This window comes from Pseudophryne corroboree, chromosome 4, assembly GCF_028390025.1.
Source record: "Pseudophryne corroboree isolate aPseCor3 chromosome 4, aPseCor3.hap2, whole genome shotgun sequence".
In the NCBI taxonomy this organism is placed as follows: Eukaryota; Metazoa; Chordata; class Amphibia; order Anura; family Myobatrachidae; genus Pseudophryne; species Pseudophryne corroboree.
In genome coordinates, this window is record NC_086447.1 from 873,425,383 (window position 1) to 873,445,070 (window position 19,688).

Consider the following 19,688-nt stretch of genomic DNA (forward strand, 5'->3'; position numbering starts at 1 on the left):
GCCCTTTTAAATATCGTACAATGCGATCAGAAGTGCCGGGTTCTACAACCTGACGCTTATAAATATTAATGCTTTCCCTGAGTGTCCCACAATGTGTTTGTAGAGAACAGCCTCCTTCTGTGCAGATCATATTCCGACATCCTATATAGATCTTACATCATGCCTAGGTAGCTGAGGAAGAACTCTCGGAGCCGGGCTGTTCTCTGTAACCTGGCCTCATTCTCCTGGATGCGGCCTTGCAGATGGGAGCAAGCCTGCAGGATTTCCTCAATACTGCTGTCCACAGTCTCGCTCCTGGTAGGGCACAGCTCCTGCAATCTGCCCCTCCCCTCATCCAGCTTCCTCAGCTCTTCACTAATGGCTCCAAACATGTCCATCTAGAAAAATAACATGTGTGAGAACATGCTTTTCCCTTGGCTCCTGATGTATGTACAGCTGTGAGGTGTGACAGTGCATATGCTCCAAGATTACTGACCGCCATACAACAGAACATTATGGGCCTTATAGTGAGTACGTTAATAAGACATACAGTATATTGCTCAAAAGAATTTTCTTTGCTTATGTCATTACTCTCACTAAACTTGACTACACGAGAACACCCAGTTACCATTCAGTTCCGCATCTTCGGTTATATGCGAAATGCGTAGGGGTCTGAAACAGCCATACTTGTGTGGACACATTTCCAAAGCACGCGCAGTCCGAATGAACAGAGGATACACTTTGCAAACAGTTGAACGCACAACTTTGCCCTACAGTATATCCGTTACCTAGATGCTATATACATGCTGCTGTTCAGCCTCTTCTAATCCTCCTTGTAGAAAATGTACCCACCCATAACGCATCAGAGGCAGCCATTCTGTAGACAGAATATTATTCCCACCCATACAACCACAGTGACAATGTCACATGAAGGTCTGCTAATTACTACATTATACCTCAATTTGTTGCTGTTGAATAAACATTTCCTGCACGTCCCTCAGATCCGTCTGTTTCTTCACGGCAGTAAAACCTTGCTCTGCCGCCTCTACCTGTCTCCCGACATCTTGGAGCCTGGAACGTACCGATGCGATCATTTTGGACAGCGCCAACAGCTGGAGAGGAGAGAGAAATGGTGACGTCATATTCCAGAGGTCCTTATTAAACAAAACTGTTGACTGACACTGCCCCCTAGTGACTGCTTTCATCTAAAATTGAGTAAACAATCATATTAACATTCATTTATAAATCTGCCTAAGTGTTGCCCTGCTTTGTTAATGCTGCCTGTTTATATGGAACTGCTCTCATTTTATGGGGGGGTGGTTCAAAATTAGATGTCTGACAGGAGTAATATAGAAGGGTGGTCTTCAGGTTGCCGGCAGCCGGGCTCCCGACGACCAACATACCGGCGCCGGAATCCCGACCGCCGGCATACCAACAGATTTTCTCCCTTTTGGGGGTCCACGACCCCCCTGGAGGGAGAATAGATAGCGTCGCGTGCTTAGCACGCCACCTTGCCGGCAGCGTGGCGAGAGCAGCGTGCCCGCAAGGGGCTCATTTGCGCTCGCCCAGCTGTCAGAATGCCGGCGGTCGGGATTCCGGCGCCGGTATGCTGGCCGCCGGGAGCCCGACCGCCGGCATAACATATAACACCCATATAGAAACATCGAATTTGGCCCATCTAGCCTACCCATGTACACACACACGGGTTCATTTTTTTGTTGGGAGCCAATTAACATACCAGTATATTTTTGGACTGTGGGAGGAAATGGAGTACCCAGAGGAAACCCACCAAACACGGGGAGAAGATACAAACTCCACACAGTTAGGGCCATGGTGGGAATTAAACCCATGACCTCAGTGGTGTGAGGCAGTAAAGCTAACCATTACAGAATGGGGTGTTCCCAAAATCTCAGCTGGTAATCAGCTCACATGGAAGATTTCATGTTGGATGACATATTCAGGGCGTTTTAAGGGTATTCTGGGTGAGCAGGAGTAACAGATTTGATTTTACACACTGAATTTTGCACATTTACTACAGAAATCACATTTTTTATGAGCAGAATGAGACTGGAACAGAGAAATGTGCATAAGTAATGTATGAAAATAGGATTTTGATAACCTACCGGTAAATCCTGTTCTCCTAGTCCGTAGAGGATGCTGGGGACGACATCAAGACCATGGGGTATAGACGGGATCCGCAGGAGACATGGGCACTCTAAAGACTTTTCATTGGGTGTGTACTGGCTCCTCCCTCTATGCCCCTCCTCCAGACCTCAGTTGTAGGAACTGTGACCAGGGAGACTGACATTTCTAGGAAAGGAATTACTTAACTAGTGGTGAGATATTTACCAACGCACACCCTCAACCATGCCGCACACATGGCATTCAACATAACATACGCCAACAGGCATGAACTAATTGCAGCAACATGATGAAACCAAGATAACACATCTTGTGTAACTCTAATGACCAAACTGCAGGTAAAGTACGCACTGGGACGGGCACCCAGCATCCTCTACGGAGTAGGAGAAAAGGATTTACCGGTAGGTTATCAAAATCCTATTTTCTCATACGTCCTAGAGGATGCTGGGGACGACATCAAGACCATGGGGTCTATACCAAAGCTCCAGTACGGGCGGGAGAGTGCGGATGAACCTGCAGCACCGATTGACCAAACTTTAGGTCCTCATCGGCCAAGGTGTCAAACTTGTAGAACTTAGCAAATGTGTTTGACCCTGACCAAGTAGCTGCTTGGCAAAGTTGTAATGCCGAGACCCCCCGGGCAGCCGACCAGGATGAGCCCACCTTCCTAGTGGAGTGGGCCTTTACCGACGTCGGTAACGGCAATCCAGCCGTAGTATGAGCTTGCTGAATCGTATTTCTAATCCAATGCGCAATAGTCTGCTTGGAAGCAGGACACCCAATCTTGTTGTGATCATACAGGACAAACAGAGCCTCTGTTTTCCGTATACAAGCTGTTCTAGCAACATAGGTTTTCAAAGCTCTAACCACATCTAGAGACTTTGAATCAGTGAATGTGTCAGTAACTACTGGCACCACAATAGGTTGGTTTATGTGAAAAGCAGAAACCACCTTTGGAAGAAAATGTTGGCGAGTTGTGAGACAAGGCCCCCAATTCAGACACCCGCCTTGCGGATGCCAATGCCAAAAGCATCACCACTTTCCAAGTGAGAAACTTCAACTCTATCTTTTGTAGAGGCTCAAACCAATCCGATTGAAGGAACTGCAATACCACGTTAAGGTCCCATGGTGCCACTGGAGGCACGAATGGAGGCTGGATGTGCAGAACCCCATTCACGAAGGTCTGAACCTCTGGAAGGGAGGCCAATTGTTTCTGGAAGAACACTGACAAGGCCGAAATCTGGACCTTGATTGATCCCAATCGTAGGCCCGACTCCACACCATCCTGCAAAAAATGGAGAAAACGCCCTAAGTGAAACTCTTCCGTAGGAGCTTTCTTGGATTCACACCAAGACACATATTTTCTCCAAATACGGTGGTAATGTTTTGACGTTACTCCCTTTCTGGCCTGAATAAGTGTGGGGATGACCTCCTTTGGAATACCCTTCCTGGCTAGGATACGGCGCCCAACAGCCATGCCGTCAAACGTAGCCGCGGTAAGTCTTGGTACACACAAGGCCCCTGCTGTAGCAGGTCCTCCCGAGGAGGAAGAGTCCGAGGATCTCCTATGAGTAACTGCTGAAGATCTGGGTACCAAGCCCTCCTTGGCCAGTCTGGGGCAATGAAGATTGCTTGAACCCTTGTCTTTCTTATGATCCTGAGTACTTTTGGGATCAGCGGAAGTGGAGGGAAAACATACACTGACGGAAACACCCACTGGGTCACCAGTGCATCCACTGCTACTGCTTGCGGGTCTCTCGACCTGGAACAGTATCTCTGAAGCTTCTTGTTGAGACGAGACGCCATCATGTCTATTTGAGGAACTCCCCAACGACTTGTCACCTCTGCGAAGACTTCTTGGTGGAGGCTCCACTCTCCTGGATGGAGATCGTGTCTGCTGAGGAAGTCTGCTTCCCAGTTGTCTACTCCCGGAATGAATATTGCCGACAGAGCTTGTAGATGTTTTTCTGCCCAGCGGAGGATTTTTGTCGCCTCTGCCATTGCCGCTCTGCTTTTCGTTCCGCCCTGCCTGTTTATGTATGCGACTGCTGTTACATTGTCCGCCTGGATCTGCACGGGACGGTCTTGAAGATGTACCGCTTGTTGAAGGCCGTTGTAAATGGCTCTTAACTCCAGAACGTTTATGTGAAGGCAGGCTTCCTGTTGTGACCAACGTCCCTGGAAGTTTTCTCCCTGAGAGACTGCTCCCCAGCCTCGGAGACTTGCATCCGTGGTTACTAGGACTCAGTCCTGAATCCCGAACCTGCGTCCCTCTAGCAGGTGAGAGCTGTGTAACGACCACAGGAGCGAAATCCTGTTTTTTGACAACAGGATTATCTTTCTGTGCATGTGTAGGTGTGACCCCGACCACTTGTCCAACAGGTCCCACTGGAATATTCTGGCATGGAACCTGCCAAACTGTATGGCCTCGTAGGCCGCCACCATCTTCCCCAACAACCGAATGCACTGATGGATCGACACACTTGATGGTTTCAATATCTGTTTTACCATTTTCTGGATTTCCAGAGCCTTTTCCAGCGGAAGAAATACTCTCTGAACTTCTGTGTCCAGAATCATCCCGAGGAAATACAACCTTGTCGTCGGTTCCAACTGTGACTTTGGGTAATTGACAGGGAGAGGGATATGTTTTGTAATAACTGCTCCCTGGATCTCGCCTTTATCAGGAGGTCATCCAGAGAAGGGATTATATTGACTCCTTTCTGATGAAGGAGGACCATTATCTCCGCCATCACCTTGGTGAATACCCTCGGCGCGTTGGAGAGACCGAAAGGTAACGTCTGGAATTGGTAATGGCAATCCTGAATCGCAAATCTCAGATAAGCCTGGTGAGGAGGATAAATGGGAACATGCAGGTAAGCATCCTTTATGTCCACCGACACTAAGTAGTCCCCCTCCTCCAGACTGGCAATCACCGCCCGAAGTGATTCCATCTTGAACTTGAACCTTTTCAGGAAGAAATTCAGATCTTTTAGATTTAGGATCGGTCTGACCTAGCCGTCCGGCTTCTGAACAACAAAGAGGCTTGAATAAAAAAACCCGCCCTTGTTGTGACAATGGTACCAGTACTATAACCTGGTCTTGACATAATTTTTGGATTGCCGCTGTTACTGCTTCTCTCTCTGGCGGAGAAGCTGGCAAGGTCGATTTGAAAAATCGGCATGGGGGAACGTCTTGAAACTCTAGTTTGTATCCCTGGGATACTATTTGCAACACCCAGGGATCCAGGCTAGACAGAATCCAATCCTGGCTGAAGAGCTTGAGACGTGCCCCCACCCGAGCGGCCTCCCACAAGGGAGTTCTAGCGTCATGCTGGGGATTTGGCAGAATTAGGGGTAGACTTCTGCTCTTGGGAACCTGGAGCCGGTGTGGGCTTCTTTCCCCTTCCCCTACCTGCAAAGAAGGGGGAACCTATCGCCTTTTTGTATTTATTGGGCCGAAAGGACTGCATTTACGGGTGATAGGTCTTTTTTGCCGGTCCAGGCGCAGAGGGCAAAAATGTTGACTTACCTGCGGTAACCGCCAAGACTAACGCATCCAGGCCATCGCCAAATAAGGCCTCACCTTTATATGGGAGAGCCTCCATGTTTCTTTTGGAATCTGCATCCACGCTCCACTGGCGAATCCATAACGCCCGCCTAGCCGATACTGCCATGGTAGCGGCTTGTGAACTCAAGAGTCCAATATCCTTCATTGCTTCCAGCATGTAGGCGGCAGCGTCCTTGATATTCCCTAACTTAAGGAGTATCTCATCTTTACTAATCGTGTCAATTTCTGATGACACGCTTTCTGACCATTTTTCAATAGCGCTACTCACCCATGCGCAGGCAATAGTGGGCCTGAGCAGTGTACCATTGGTAACATAAATGGATTTCAATGTCGTTTCCATTTTGCTTGTCTGCCGGCTCTTTAAGAGAAGCCATGCCAGGTGCAGGGAGAATTACATTCTTTGTCAACCTGGAAAGTGCACTGTCTAACACAGGGGGTGACTCCCATTTTTTCCTGTCTTCAACCGGGAAAGGATAAGCTATGTGAATCCTTTTGGGAATACAATTTTTTTTATCAGGATTCACCCACATCCCTTCAAACAGAGCATTTAGTTCGTGTGAAGGAGGGAACGTGACTTTGGATTTCTTTTCCTTACATAAATAAGCTTTCTCCTGAGGTACAGGAGTGTTTCTGTAAATCTCCAACACGTCCCTTATAGCCACAATCATATATTGTATACTTTTCGCCAATTTATGATCTATGTCTCTGGATTCACTATCGTCGACACAAGAATCAGAATCTGTGTCGGTATCAGTGTTTACAACATTTGCAAATGGTCTCTTATGTGACCCAGAGAGGCCGCCCGCATAAGGAATAACAGCATCCTGAAAAATCACATCTTCCACAGATTTTCTCCAGCATGCAGCCTTAGATTCAGACTTATCCAATCTACGGATAATCAGATGCATACTGTCACGTAGCTCTTTCACCCATGCAGGCTCTTGGTGTGTCGGTAGCGCCACCACATTACAACTCTGTGTCCCTAAAATGGCTTCCTCCGGGGAGGAACTCCCTGCCTCAGACATGCCTCACACGTGTACACCACACTCACAGACACACTGGGACTTATTTCGGGGACAGACCCACAGTAAAATCTGTCAGAGGGACATAGGAGCAGCCAGTTCACAAACCCAGCGCCAGTATTGCCTGTGAACACAGTATGTCCACAGCCCAAAGGCGCTTTTAAATAGTAATATACACTATCAAATGCACCACAATCGCTTTGTGCCCCCCCTTTATAGCACCCTGTACTTGTCAGAAGTGGAGGAGAGGACCAGCGTGTTCTCTGCAGCCTGAGGAGAGAGAGAAAATGGCGCTGAGTAGTGTGCTGGCTGCCTGAGGAAGAAGCTCCGCCCCCACAATGGCGCGTCCTTACACTCAGTATACTGACTTATTATTTATACTGGCGGGGGTAGGGCTGTGACAGCGGCATCTTATGCCCCCTTTTAGCCAGTTTGAGGCATTTTTCTTGCTGCCCAGGGCGCCCTGTGTGTGGGCAGCAATGGCGCGCTGCGCTCCTGCCAGCCGCGCCGCATCTTAGCCGTCACTTACTTGATTGAAGATCATTCTTCTCATACTTCTGGCTCTGTGAGGGGGGTGACGGCGTGCTGTGGGAGTGAGCATCTAGGTACGGCTAGCGTTCAGTTCCCTTCAGGAGCTAATGGTGTCCTGTCAGCCAGAAGCAGAGCCATGAAACTCTGAGGAAGTTGGTTCTGCTTCTGCACCCTCAGTCCCATGAAGCAGGGAGTCTGATGCCAGCAGATCTTCCTGAAAATAAAAAACCTAACATAAGTCTTTTCAGAGAAACTCAGTAGAGCTCCTCAGAGTGCATCCAGTCTGCCTGGGCACATTTCGAAAACTGAGGTCTGGAGGAGGGGCATAGAGGGAGGAGCCAGTTCACACCCAATGAAAAAGTTCTTGATGCCTCCTGCCGGCGCAGCTTAGCTGTGCCCGCAGGAGACCCGGTGCCATCTTACCCATCGCGGCGGCTGCATGTGACATCACGCAGCCGCCGTGATCACGACTTCGACATGCCCCCGTTCATGCCGCACCGCCCACCGTTCGCATCACTCTGCCCCCACAACGCTCCGTTGCCCGCCCCACGACCGCCTCTACCTGATTGACAGGCAGAGGCGATCGCATTTTCTGCGGCCCCCCCGCAGAAAGTGCAGGCACATGCGCAGTACGGGCGCTGCGCATGTGCCCGCAGGCCGACCGCAAAAATTCCGGTTGGATCACGATTTGCCATCCAACCTGAATTAGCCCCTTGGTTCTTATATTAACGTAGATTAACGTAGATATAAGTGACCATTATTTCACTAGACAAATGTAACAGGTTGGGGTGGCCCTAATGTGATAATAAAACATATTTTATTTGCCAAATTGCCCTTTTACCAAAGAGTTCATTTGTCTTTGAGCCACAATCCTGTAAATGGTCGCATAGAACATTTCCCACAACAAAGATCTAATTCTATGCTACACAGACAAATAGATGGATATCTGCATTCACTGGCAGCAGTACATAGTAATTAGAAGGAAAGTGCAGGCCTGTTAGGAGTTAATCACTGGGACTCTATCCAGGGGCATTTTAAGAGAGGAGGAGGCCCGTGTTCAGCCTGGTATCCGTTCACATGGTCGACCATGTTATGGTCGACAGTCATTAGGTCGACCACTATTGGTCGACATTGACATGGTCGACATGGACACATGGTCGACACATGAAAATGGTCGACACATGAAAGGTCGACATATGAAAAGGTCGACATGAGTTTTTTAACTTTTTTTTCTTTTGGGGAACTTTTCCATACTTTACGATCCACATGGACTACGATTGGAACGGTAAAGTGTGCCGAGCGAAGCGGCAGCGGAGCGAAGGCACCATGCCCGAAGCATGGCGAGCGAAGCGAGCCATGCGAGGGCACGCGGTGCACTAATTGGGGTTCCCAGTCACTTTACGCAAAAAACGACACAAAAAAAAGTTAATAAACTCATGTCGACCTTTTCATATGTCGACCATTTTCATGTGTCGACCATGTGTCCATGTCGACCATGTCAATGTCGACCAATAGTGGTCGACCTAATGACTGTCGACCATAACATGGTCGACCATTCATACCGGAACCGTTCAGCCTCCTCTGTTCAGGGCCCCTCCTCTCTGGCCGAAGCGCTGTAGAGTCTGAGCACTAGAGAGCACAGATCTCTGGGAAATTGGCGCGGCAGCCATTTTACCTGAGATTTCTCTACTGCGCATGCGCAGAACTCCGTGAAAATGGCTGCTGAGCCATTTTCACTGTGTTCTAACAATGCTGCGGATGCCGGCGCTGGATTTCGGAGGGGTGAGTATTTTAAAAATGGGTGCGGTGTGTGCGGTGGGGGCCCCCTCTGGACTCAGGGGCCCGTGTGCACCGCACACACTGCACCCATTATAGAAACGCCAGTGACTCTATCCTATGGACTGACACTGGCCTGATTCAGGCATGGACAGAAATAGGACCTACTTATGTTGTCACAAAAGAGCAAAGCCCCAACAATGATGACGCTGCCCACTAGTGACTGATGTTTACAGACCATCAGAAGTATTGAAAATTGAAAGACAGACCCATCCTAATGTGCATGGCAGTCAATCAGGATTCCCTCACCCTACTCTCCAGGTCTGTCATCTCTTTGGAGGCAGCCACTGCTCTTTCTCTCTCCTTCACTGCATCATTCAACATTTCCACCGCTTCTTGCAGATCCTCCAATGGGGTAAATCTCTCTGTCCTTCCCGACGCAACACAGCAGGAACCGTACTCTCCTCTCCCAGACCCTCCATCTGCCGGCTGAAATGTAGCAAAGAGACCCTCACAGCTTAGCCATACACAATAGTACAATGTAATACACAATATGACACACTGTTACACCATAGTACACAATACTGCACAGTGATACACAATGCGATATAACACTACACAGTAACAGTCAGAATAACACAGTATTACACAATTTTACACAAAAGGTTTTTCCATAATAAGACACAGTATGTGCTGGAGAATATGCTTATTTGTTAAAGCACCAAATACATATCTCTAATCATTTTTTGGTAGAGGAAGGGATATATGCGGAGCATGCTGAAATTAGGGGGCATGACCTTATAGTTAGGGCGTGGTCTTGAGGGAAATGCTGCGTCTGCAAGTCACTCTCCCATTTTTCGTCAAAGTTGGGGCATACCCAGAGCTCCTGGAGCTGATGACCATGCCCCTAGTCCCTCTCTACTGTGAATAAATGCTGTGCGCATGTGCACCACATTTGTTCATGGATGCTCTGCTAAGCAAAGCAGTGAGTGAGAAGGGGGCCTCCCAACTCTAAACCCTCCCTCCATAGGTGTTTCTACCATGTTGTTTTATACTTACCTTTCCGGAGTCCCTAGACGAGCACTGCAGCAAAAATCACTTAAAAAATGGCCGTTGCGCATACGCAGGATGAAATTTGTCTCCGGACCATGGCGGGCGCCATGTTTTCCAGTAATCTCCAGCACAATGTCGGAGCCTACGGCACCGTGGAGAGGAGAGGGCTCACTCGGAGTCTGGACACGGACTCCCTCCTCTCTTAAAACGCCCCTGCCTCCCCCACACCTTTGGGACACTAACGTCCATGGATGGGACAGCAGGACAGTTCCTGAAAATCAGGGCAGTTATGAAAAGATTGCAGGATAAACTTTACCAGAACAGGTACATTCTATAATACAGAATGGCGTATTAACAGGGAAAACAGTATGAAAGGGCACTATAAGAATACAGAGAGACTACACAGTGATAGCTTATGGTATTGCGCCACCTACTGTCCTTCCTGTAGAGCTTCCAAAGCAGCAGGGGCAGCACGCCTCTGATTTGTGAAACGGAGACCTTTGCCGCCCACTCCCCGCCTCCAAACGGCATCTGACTGTCAATTACTGACAATTTGATGCCATAAGGCAACCGCTGTCGCAGACTCGAACTGCGAGCCAATGCATGCGCAAACATCTCCGCTAATGCAACAGAACCTGAATCAGGCCCAACATGTCAGAACATAATACATGTAACCGTACCTCATAATTGTTCTATGGAGTATAGAAGGAAACTTGCCTCACGGGAAATGTTGTCACGCCAAGCCCCCATTTTCGTCACGTTGGGAGCATGTCCTGCACTCTGGCAGCTGCTGGGCATGCCTCCAGTCCATCTCTCCTGTGAACAGATGCCGCACGCATGTGCACGACATGTGTCCTCATAGGCTGCTGCAGTCGCACCAAACAGTCCTTCTTGGCGCGCTAGGTCTCGTGTGACTCGGCTTGTGCGGAGCGTCTTTTTCACCTGAATGTGCATCTTAATCGATATGCGATTTACCAAAACCGCTTCAGGAAACTGCACTTATTAACTTAAGATGTGACACTTGTACAGCTGTGTGCGACTGAGTCTGAATCTGTACATGAAGTGCCAGGATGCAGTGGCCGCTGCTTTTTTCATAATAAGTTCCATTGTGCTTTGTATACAGATTCAGACTCAGTCGCACACAGATATACAAGTGTTGCATATTACATTAATCAGTGCAGTCTTCGGAATGGGTTTTGTTACATCATATTGTGACTTAGATGCAAAAAACAATTCTTGATGCAGGTCACTCGCACTAGGCGTCTCACTCTGCATGGCATATTGAGACCAGGTGTATGAGGATGCAGGCAGAGTAGTGGAAGAGGGGGGGGTCTTACAACCTCCCTCCACCACTGTGGCCCGAGAGGTGGAATTGTGGGACAATGCCTGAAAAGTGGGACTTTTCCCTACAAAATCGGGATGGTTGGTAGGTATGTGTAACAGACAATGGGGGTCATTCCGAGTTGTTCGCTCGCAAGCTGCTTTTAGCAGCATTGCACACGCTAAGCCGCCGCCTACTGGGAGTGAATCTTAGCTTCTTAAAATTGCGAACGAAAGATTCGCATTATTGCGAAAATACATCTCTGTGCAGTTTCTGAGTAACTCGAGACTTACTCGGCATCTGCGATCAGTTCAGTGCTTGTCGTTCCTGGTTTGACGTCACAAACACACCCAGCGTTCGCCCAGACACTCCTCCGTTTCTTTAGCCACTCCCGCGTTTTTCCCAGAAACGGTAGCGTTTTTTCACACACTCCCATAAAACGGGCAGTTTCCGCCCAGAAACACCCACTTCCTGTCAATCACATTACGATCACCAGAATGAAGAAAAAACCGTGAGTAAAAATCCTAACTGCATAGCAAATTTACTTGGCGCAGTCGCAGTGCGGACATTGCGCATGCGCACTAAGCGGAAAATCGCTGCGATGCGAAGAAATTTACCGAGCAAACAACTCGGAATGACCCCCAATAGACATAGACAATGCTCGTGACTTCTGCCGAAATGAAAAGGTTTGTGGAGTATGAAGCAAGATGGTAGGTGAGAGCATCCATATATATGTATCATTGCTGCAGTTGTGCAAAACAGCACCTCTGGGTGTGCCATGTCCAGTGAGACTGCTAATATTGGGTGGCTAGGACACATGAGGAGACTGTGAATCTGCCATCTTCTGGCTATCCTTTTACCTACAGTATCTGACCGTTCCTTCTCTGTCTCCTCTCATGACACCTTCCCCACACTTACTGTAGGTGTCCCCCAAGGTTCTGTTCTTGGTCCTCTCCTTTTCTCTCTCTATACATATATATATATCCTCTTTAAGTCTTCAACGGCACCAAATCCCGCGGTCCTCTGCCACCTGATTCTTACTTCAGTGTCATCTGCTGACGCAGCTATGTTTGTATACCCTGTACTTGTCCTATATTACCTTGAACTGTAAGTCATTGTTTTCTTGTTTTGCTATTTTGTTTATGTACTCTGTAATTGGGCGCTGCGGATCCCTTGTGGCGCCTATAAATAAAGGTTAATAACAATAATATATGACACCTATATTTGTGCGGTTGAGTCCCTGAATCTGTACACGCTGTGCTATAATGTAACAGTCGCAGCTTTTTTCCAATACAAGTTCTGATCTGCTCGATGTACAGAGTCAGGCACACACACTATACAAGTGTCACATACCATATTAATCAGCGCAGTCTCCTCATGCATCATAGCTGCATTGCGTTGCGACTAAGACACATTTCCAGAAAAAAAAGACGTCCGACAATAGCAGAGGTGTACGGAACCCGGCAGCTCGCTCACGCGAGGCTGAGGCATCTCTCACTGCAGACCTGTACTGCGCATGTGTCATGCGCCGCATCAGCTTTGGGACCTAGATCAGACCCAGTACTAGTTCCGATCCCAAAACAGCTAACTTTGAACTGGTGCAACATTCCATGTATGGGACTGGACACAAGGTATCAGAGTGCAGGAACATCACTAAAATGCCCCTTCTCCTCTTCATCTCCTTCCACTTAAATCCCTGCTCCTAAAAAAGTCCTCCTAGAAATGTCTCGGGCATGTGCTGTCCATGGTGGATTATATCTGTAACGTACTACGTCTTTGCGGCGACATAAGAATAACACATTTTAATTATTGTACACTCTCCACTGTTCTCACTCACCATTTCCTTTTTCTTCCTCTCTTCCTCCATTTGTACAACCTTCATAAACTCAGACAGCACCAAGGTGTCTCTTAGATCTGAGGCGCGGCGCTGGAGAGCCTCTTGTACTATCTGAAACCTGTGAAGAAGCCAGAAGTCATACGTAACAAATATATCACTAATATGTGACTAAGAGGTAAGATGCTCCCAAACAAACAGCCTAAGTAACTCCCCCAGACCACTCCACACTCCATGTTACACTACCATGCTACCAGAGTCAGACCAGACCATCAAGATGAAGGATGACTTTCTACACAAGTATCCACCTACAGTACCTAGTAGAGGTCTTACTAAAGACCACAAGGCACAATTCCTACTACATTTATCACAGAATACTCAGAGACCTGTGGACTAGCACCTGTTCATTTCAGAACATCTTGGTTCTATTAGAAGTTCTTTAGAATTCTGCACCTGTCCACAAATCACTTAGGAACCATTAGAGAAAGGTTTGAAGAACCTAGCCAAGTATTATATGCAGCCAAAGCAAAGGTAGTAGTAAACTGACTACACTCCAGCTTTATATTCCTTCTTCTTCTCCAACTATTCTTCAAAGTCCTCACCTTTCTTCAACCTCCAGAACCTTGACTTGCGTTTCCTCACTCACAGTCCAATCAGGCACCCTCAGCCTCCTTGCTTTTCCCCCAAGACAATGCAGGGCAGGACCTCGTGACTTCACCTCTTTCTCCAAGATGGACACCTGCCTCAAGTCCCTGCGGACTAACTCGGGACTGCGCATGGCGGTTGGCTCGGACAGGAGGAGCTCCACACTCTGCAGCCACTGCGTTGTGGAGCTCAACTCATTGAGAAGATGGTCGGCCTGTGGACGTAAAAGAAACTTAGATCATTTTTTTTCACCTGTTGGAAATGCTGGGACTACTACATGGAACTACTGAGTTTAATGCATGCCTCATCTTTGCACAGACTTGAAATATCTATTGGGAAAAAGATGAGAGGCTAACCCTCATCAGCAACAAATTGTAGCTGTGACAAAGACGGGTGGATGATTTACAGTGGGGTAGAATGATGGTGGTTGTGTTTAATAAGGTATGTCTGTATAGATCCAGAATCAGAGCGGGACAGAAACCCAATTTTATTGCAACTGAGCGATTATTGGCCAACTGCACATACATCTGATTCGCACTTTGTATTCAGCCACTTGGACTTACAAAGCCGCCGGTACAAATCTAGGTGTCATTTACACATTTTCACAGTGGCATTACTGTACATCTCTGTATCAGGCCCAGAGGGTGGTGGTTGATGTTTGATGAGTATGTGGAGGCGGATGGGATAAAGATGGGTGCTTAAGGCTCAGACACATGGGTGTTTGGTGGGACAGTAATGGAGAGTTGCATCTCAGTAGTTAGCAAATCTCTCAGTGGAGCTAGGTGGTTGATGCTTTTTAAGAAATGGCTAGTATCCACATACTTACCTCAGTCTTACTCGAAGATGGCGGGCGTTGCAGAAGGCCATTGTGAGGGCCCTGGGTCTGTTCTCTGTCTGTCAGTGAACTGTCCTGTCTGACAGAGGGAAAAAACAATATATGAAGGACAAACTAAGGGCCTAATTCAGACCTGATCACTGTTGTGCTAAATCGCACAGCGGCTGATTATCAAATGACTGCGCATGCACATGCACCGCATGCACGTGCCCAAACAGCGACAGAATGGTGCAAAAACTTAGATCGGTAGGCGTACGCAAGGTGATTGACAGGCAGCGGATATTGGGGGGGTAACTGGCCATTTTCTGGGAGTGTCAGGAAAAACACAGGCGTTCCCAAGCGTTTTTAGGGCGGGTGTGTGATGTCAGCTCCGGCCCCGATCAGCCTGTTTGTATCGCACTGTAGGAGTAAGTCCTGGGCTACTCACAGACTGCACACACTGGAAAAATCATTCGATGGTGAGTGAATTGTGAACGGATTTGCAGATGTCCGCTGTCTGGCGAAGTTTTCGCACAGCGTACGCATGTATTTGCACACTTGCACGGGGCGGGTTTTCACTCTCTATGGGCGGTGACTATCTGATCGCAGATCTCTGTTAGGCCCTAAGTTAGAACACATAAATTATTGTGTAACCTACTGATAGTCCGATATATAATATATACGTTATGGTAAGAACTTACCGTTGATAACGGTATTTCTACAAAGTCCACAGGTTCCACAGGATACATTGGGATATGGTTGAGCAACAACGGATTTTGCACCAATCGGGCAAAGCTTTCTAACCTCCCAGCATGCAGCGGGCCTGTCCATATATCCCCGCCTCCTGGCTCAGGCAAATCAGTTGTTTTCCAAAGCTTAAGTCAGGTGCATCATACAGAGCCCTAATCAGGCGAGAAGAACACACATGCACACCCTTCCGTACAAGAGGAAAGAGGTTAGTGAGTAAAAGGATCCTCAAATCAGGTGCGTCAGGGTGGGATCCCTGTGAACCTGTGGATTTAGGAGAAATATCATTATCAACGGTAAGTTCTTACCATAAAGTATATTTCTCCTGCAGGGTTCATAGGGTATCCACAGGATACATTGGGATGTCCCAAAACAATTTAGTGGTGGGGACGCTCCTGATTAGATAGGAGAATCCTTCGCCCGAATTCAGCGTCCTGAGAGGCAAAGGTATCTATGGCATAAGTCTAATGAATGTGTTAATGGAAGACCATGTGGCTGCCTTACATATCTGTTCTGCTGAAGCACCACGTTGTGCTGCCCACGATGGACCTACCTTACAAATAGAGTGAACAGAGACATTATCTGGAACCGGGAGATCAGCCTGAGAATATGTTTCCGAAATCATCATCAGAAGTCACCTCGCCAGTGTCTGCTTATCAGCAGGCTATCCTCTCTTGTGAAATCCGTAGAGAACAAAGAGAGAATCTGTCTTTCTGATAGCACTGGTACGATCTACGTAGATCCTTAAGGCACGGACTACGTCCAACGATAATCTCCCGCAGAGAGGTCCGGCCCCTGGGAAGCCGGGACTACAATTCTTCGTTAAGGTGGAATTTAGACACCACCTTATGAAGATACCCAGATTTAGTTCTGAGAACCACTCTATCTGGATAAAAAATCAGAAATGGAGGACAACATAATAATGCGCCTAAATCTGAAACTCTTCTAGCTGACGCAATAGCCAGTACAAAGAGAACTTTATCTGTCAACCATTTAAAATCCACTCTTTTAATGGGGCAACTTGAAGGGCCTTTAGAACTAAACATAGGTCCCAAGGCACTGTAGGAGGAACAAAAGGAGGTTGAATGCGCAGCATACCCTGGAAAAAAGTGCGCACATCCTGTAGGTTGGCAATTTTCTTTTGGAATCATACAGTTAGTGCTGACACCTGCACTCTCAAGGAAGCCAACTTCAAACCTTTATCCATTCCTGCCTGAAAGAATGCTAGGATTCTGGAAACTCTGAAAGACCTGGGGTCAAGTTTCCATTCACTGCACTACTGAATATAGGCTTGCCATATTCTGTGATAAATGCGAGCTGAGGAGGGTTTCCTTGCTCTAAGCATTGTTTGAATTACCTGTTGTGAGAATCCCCTTGACTTTAGGATGGAGGTCTCAAGAGCCACGCCGGCAAAGACAGTTGATCCAGATGTCTGTGATGACAAGGCCCCTGAATCAATAGATCTGGACATTGAGGTAGTAGGAATGGAGCATCCATCGACATCCTCTGCAGATCTATGTACCAATGTCTTCTGGGCCAAGCCGGAGGTATTAATATCACGGCACTTTTTCCTTGTTTTACCTTTCTCACCACCCTGGGTAACAGGGCGATGGGAAGAAACACATAGGCCAGATGAAAGTCCCATCTCACTGACAGGGCATTCACAAAGATCACTTTGGGATCCTTTGTTCTTGATCCGTATGCAGGAACCTTGTGGTTCTGACGAGACGCCATGAGATCTACCTCTGGCAACCCCCATCTGTCGACCAGCGTCTGGAAGACTTGCTGGGTGTAAAGCCCATTCGTTTACATGAACGGCGTGCCGACTGAGAAAATCCGCTTCCCAGTTTATGACTCCTGGAACAAACACTGCGGACAAGGCTGGTAGATGACGTTCTGCCCACTTTAACATGTGACTTATAGTACTTCTTTTATTGCTTTCCGTCTGCGAGTTCCTCCCTGATGGTTGGGCTACTGCTGTTGCATTGTCCGAGCGGATCTGGACTAGTTTCCCATGAAGGATGTCCTTTGCCTGATTCAACGCCATGTCCATTGCTCGAAGTTCCAATATATTTATTGGCAGGCAACTTTCTTCCTTTGTCCACTGCCCCGGAAGCAATTTCTTCTTGACACTGCTCCCCAGCCCTGAAGGCTGGCATCTACTGTCATAATTTCACAATGTGATATCCAAACGGGTCTCCTTTGTCTGATGAAAACCATTCCACTTGGTAAGGATCAGATGTTGCAGAGGCCTTGAATGGAACTGAGCATACCCCACCATGTCGAATATTGACACCATTAATCCCATCACACGCATTGCTGCGTGAATGGATACTCTTCAACTGTATAGAAGCTCCTGGATCCTTAACTGAAGTTTGGTAATTTTGGTCAGAGGTGAAATTAATCTCTGAAGGTTCGAATCCAATATAGCCCCCAAGTGAGTCATCCGTTGTGACGGAACAGGACAATTTTGCCTAATTTATGAGCCAACCGTGCTTCTGCAGACACTTTATTGTCTGTTGCAGATGACACAGAAGCAATTCCTGAGACTGTGAATAAAATATCGTCAAGGTACGGAAATATTTTTATCCCCTGCTGGCGGAGATAAGCTGCCATAATTACCATCATTTTGGTGAATTCTCTGGGGGCTGTGACCAGACCAAATGGCAGAGCTGAAACTGAAAATGCTGTTGGAGGATAGCGAACCTGAGATAGCGCTGATGGGACAGGGCTATAGGAACATGTAGGTAAGCATTCTGTATATCCAGGGACACCATAAAATCCCCTGGTTCCATAGCCAAAATGATGGAACGTAAGGTCTCCATATGAAACCGAGGTACCCAAATGTACTTGTTCAGCATTTTTAGATTGAGTATGGGCTGGAATGACCCGTTCGGCCTCTGGACTAAAAACAGGTTGGAGTAGAAACCCTGTCCTCGATGTGTAGGAGGAACCAGAATGATTACTCCTGACTGAAGCAATTTCTGAACCTCCTCTTGCAAAGCCCTGGCCTTCGTCTCTACCAAAGACGGGCTGGAACAAAAAAGTTTTTTTCCTGAAAGCAAACGCATAACCGTGAGATACCGCCTCTTGCACCCAGGCATCCGTGGTAGACTGCTGCCAGATTTGTGCAAAATGAAGAAGTCGGCCTCCCACCCTGGGGTCCCCCAGGTGGAGGTCCGCACCATCAGACTGATAACTCATCTTTTGTTTTAGAAGCCGGTACTCTGGTTGCCCAATGCTTTTTAGTCTTACCAGACCTGATATACTGGGACTGTTTGGTATCACCCTTTCCTTTTGTTTTTCCTTGAGACTGACAGGGCTGAAAAGCTGGAATTTTAGGCTTAAATTTGTAAGTAGAAGGAAACTTAACTTTCTTGGAGTCTGCTTCTGACTCCAAAATACTGGTTAACTCTTTACCAAAGAGAATATCTTTGGTAAAAAGGTAACTTTTTTGGATTCTGAATCAGCTTTCCAGGTGCGTAGCCAAACTGCTTGGCGAATGGCTACTGTTGAGGCTGATGCCTGAGATGCAATAGTACCCATATCTAAGGCTGCTTCTTCCAAGAATATTGCAACCTGTTTGATATGTGCCACATGGAATTTTTGCTCTCACGATATCATTGATATTTCCCCTTCCAATGCATCCGCCCATGCAGCCACTTCTTTAGCCATCCAGGCTGAGGCCATAGCTGGCCTAATGATTGCCCCACACAGGGAAAAAGTGTTTTTTAGCAAATCATCTACTCTCCTATCCGTAACATCATTTAAAGAAGTTGAAGGCAGAGGTAATGTAGATTTTCGCACTGCGTATCTACTCTAGGGGCTACCTCCCTCACATGCGTATCTACTTTAGGGACTACCTCCCTCTTTAAACAGTCCCCAGTCGGAAAAGGATAATTGGAATTCCATTTCCTAGGAATTCTAAATTTCTGACTGGGCGTAGCCAAAGCCTCTTCAATAATTTCCGTCAGCTGTTCTGATCCAGGAAACTCAGTCTAAACTGTTTTGGGACGTTTAAATACAGGTGCCTTGGATTTTAATACAGGTTCTGCTGATTCTTCTAAGGATAAAATGGATTTCATTGCAGTAATAAACTCAGATATGTCCACTGAGCTGAGACCTCCTTCCTCATCCTCACATGCAGAACCAGAGTGTAATGAGTCTTCGTCTTCTGATGAATCCTCATCTGAAACATGTGTAGACTGTGAAGATGTTGTTTCGTGTCCAAATGATTTACTTCCCACTTGCTTTTCA

General features: G+C 47.4%; 1 protein-coding gene across 3 annotated transcripts in view; it reads right to left on the reverse strand.

The window, feature by feature from the left end:
* The window catches only part of LOC134910596 (spectrin beta chain, non-erythrocytic 5-like), a 188,481-nt gene that overhangs the window by 44,878 nt on the left and 123,915 nt on the right, over positions 1–19,688 (reverse strand). For all 3 annotated transcript variants that reach the window (XM_063918821.1, XM_063918820.1, XM_063918819.1), the window contains exons 14-19: positions 14,697–14,784; positions 13,828–14,084; positions 13,229–13,346; positions 9,327–9,506; positions 936–1,091; positions 157–377 (exon numbers count right to left, since the gene is read on the reverse strand). In XM_063918821.1, the coding sequence (XP_063774891.1) occupies positions 157–377; positions 936–1,091; positions 9,327–9,506; positions 13,229–13,346; positions 13,828–14,084; positions 14,697–14,784 (1,020 nt within the window). The remainder of the gene's footprint in view (positions 1–156; positions 378–935; positions 1,092–9,326; positions 9,507–13,228; positions 13,347–13,827; positions 14,085–14,696; positions 14,785–19,688) is intronic.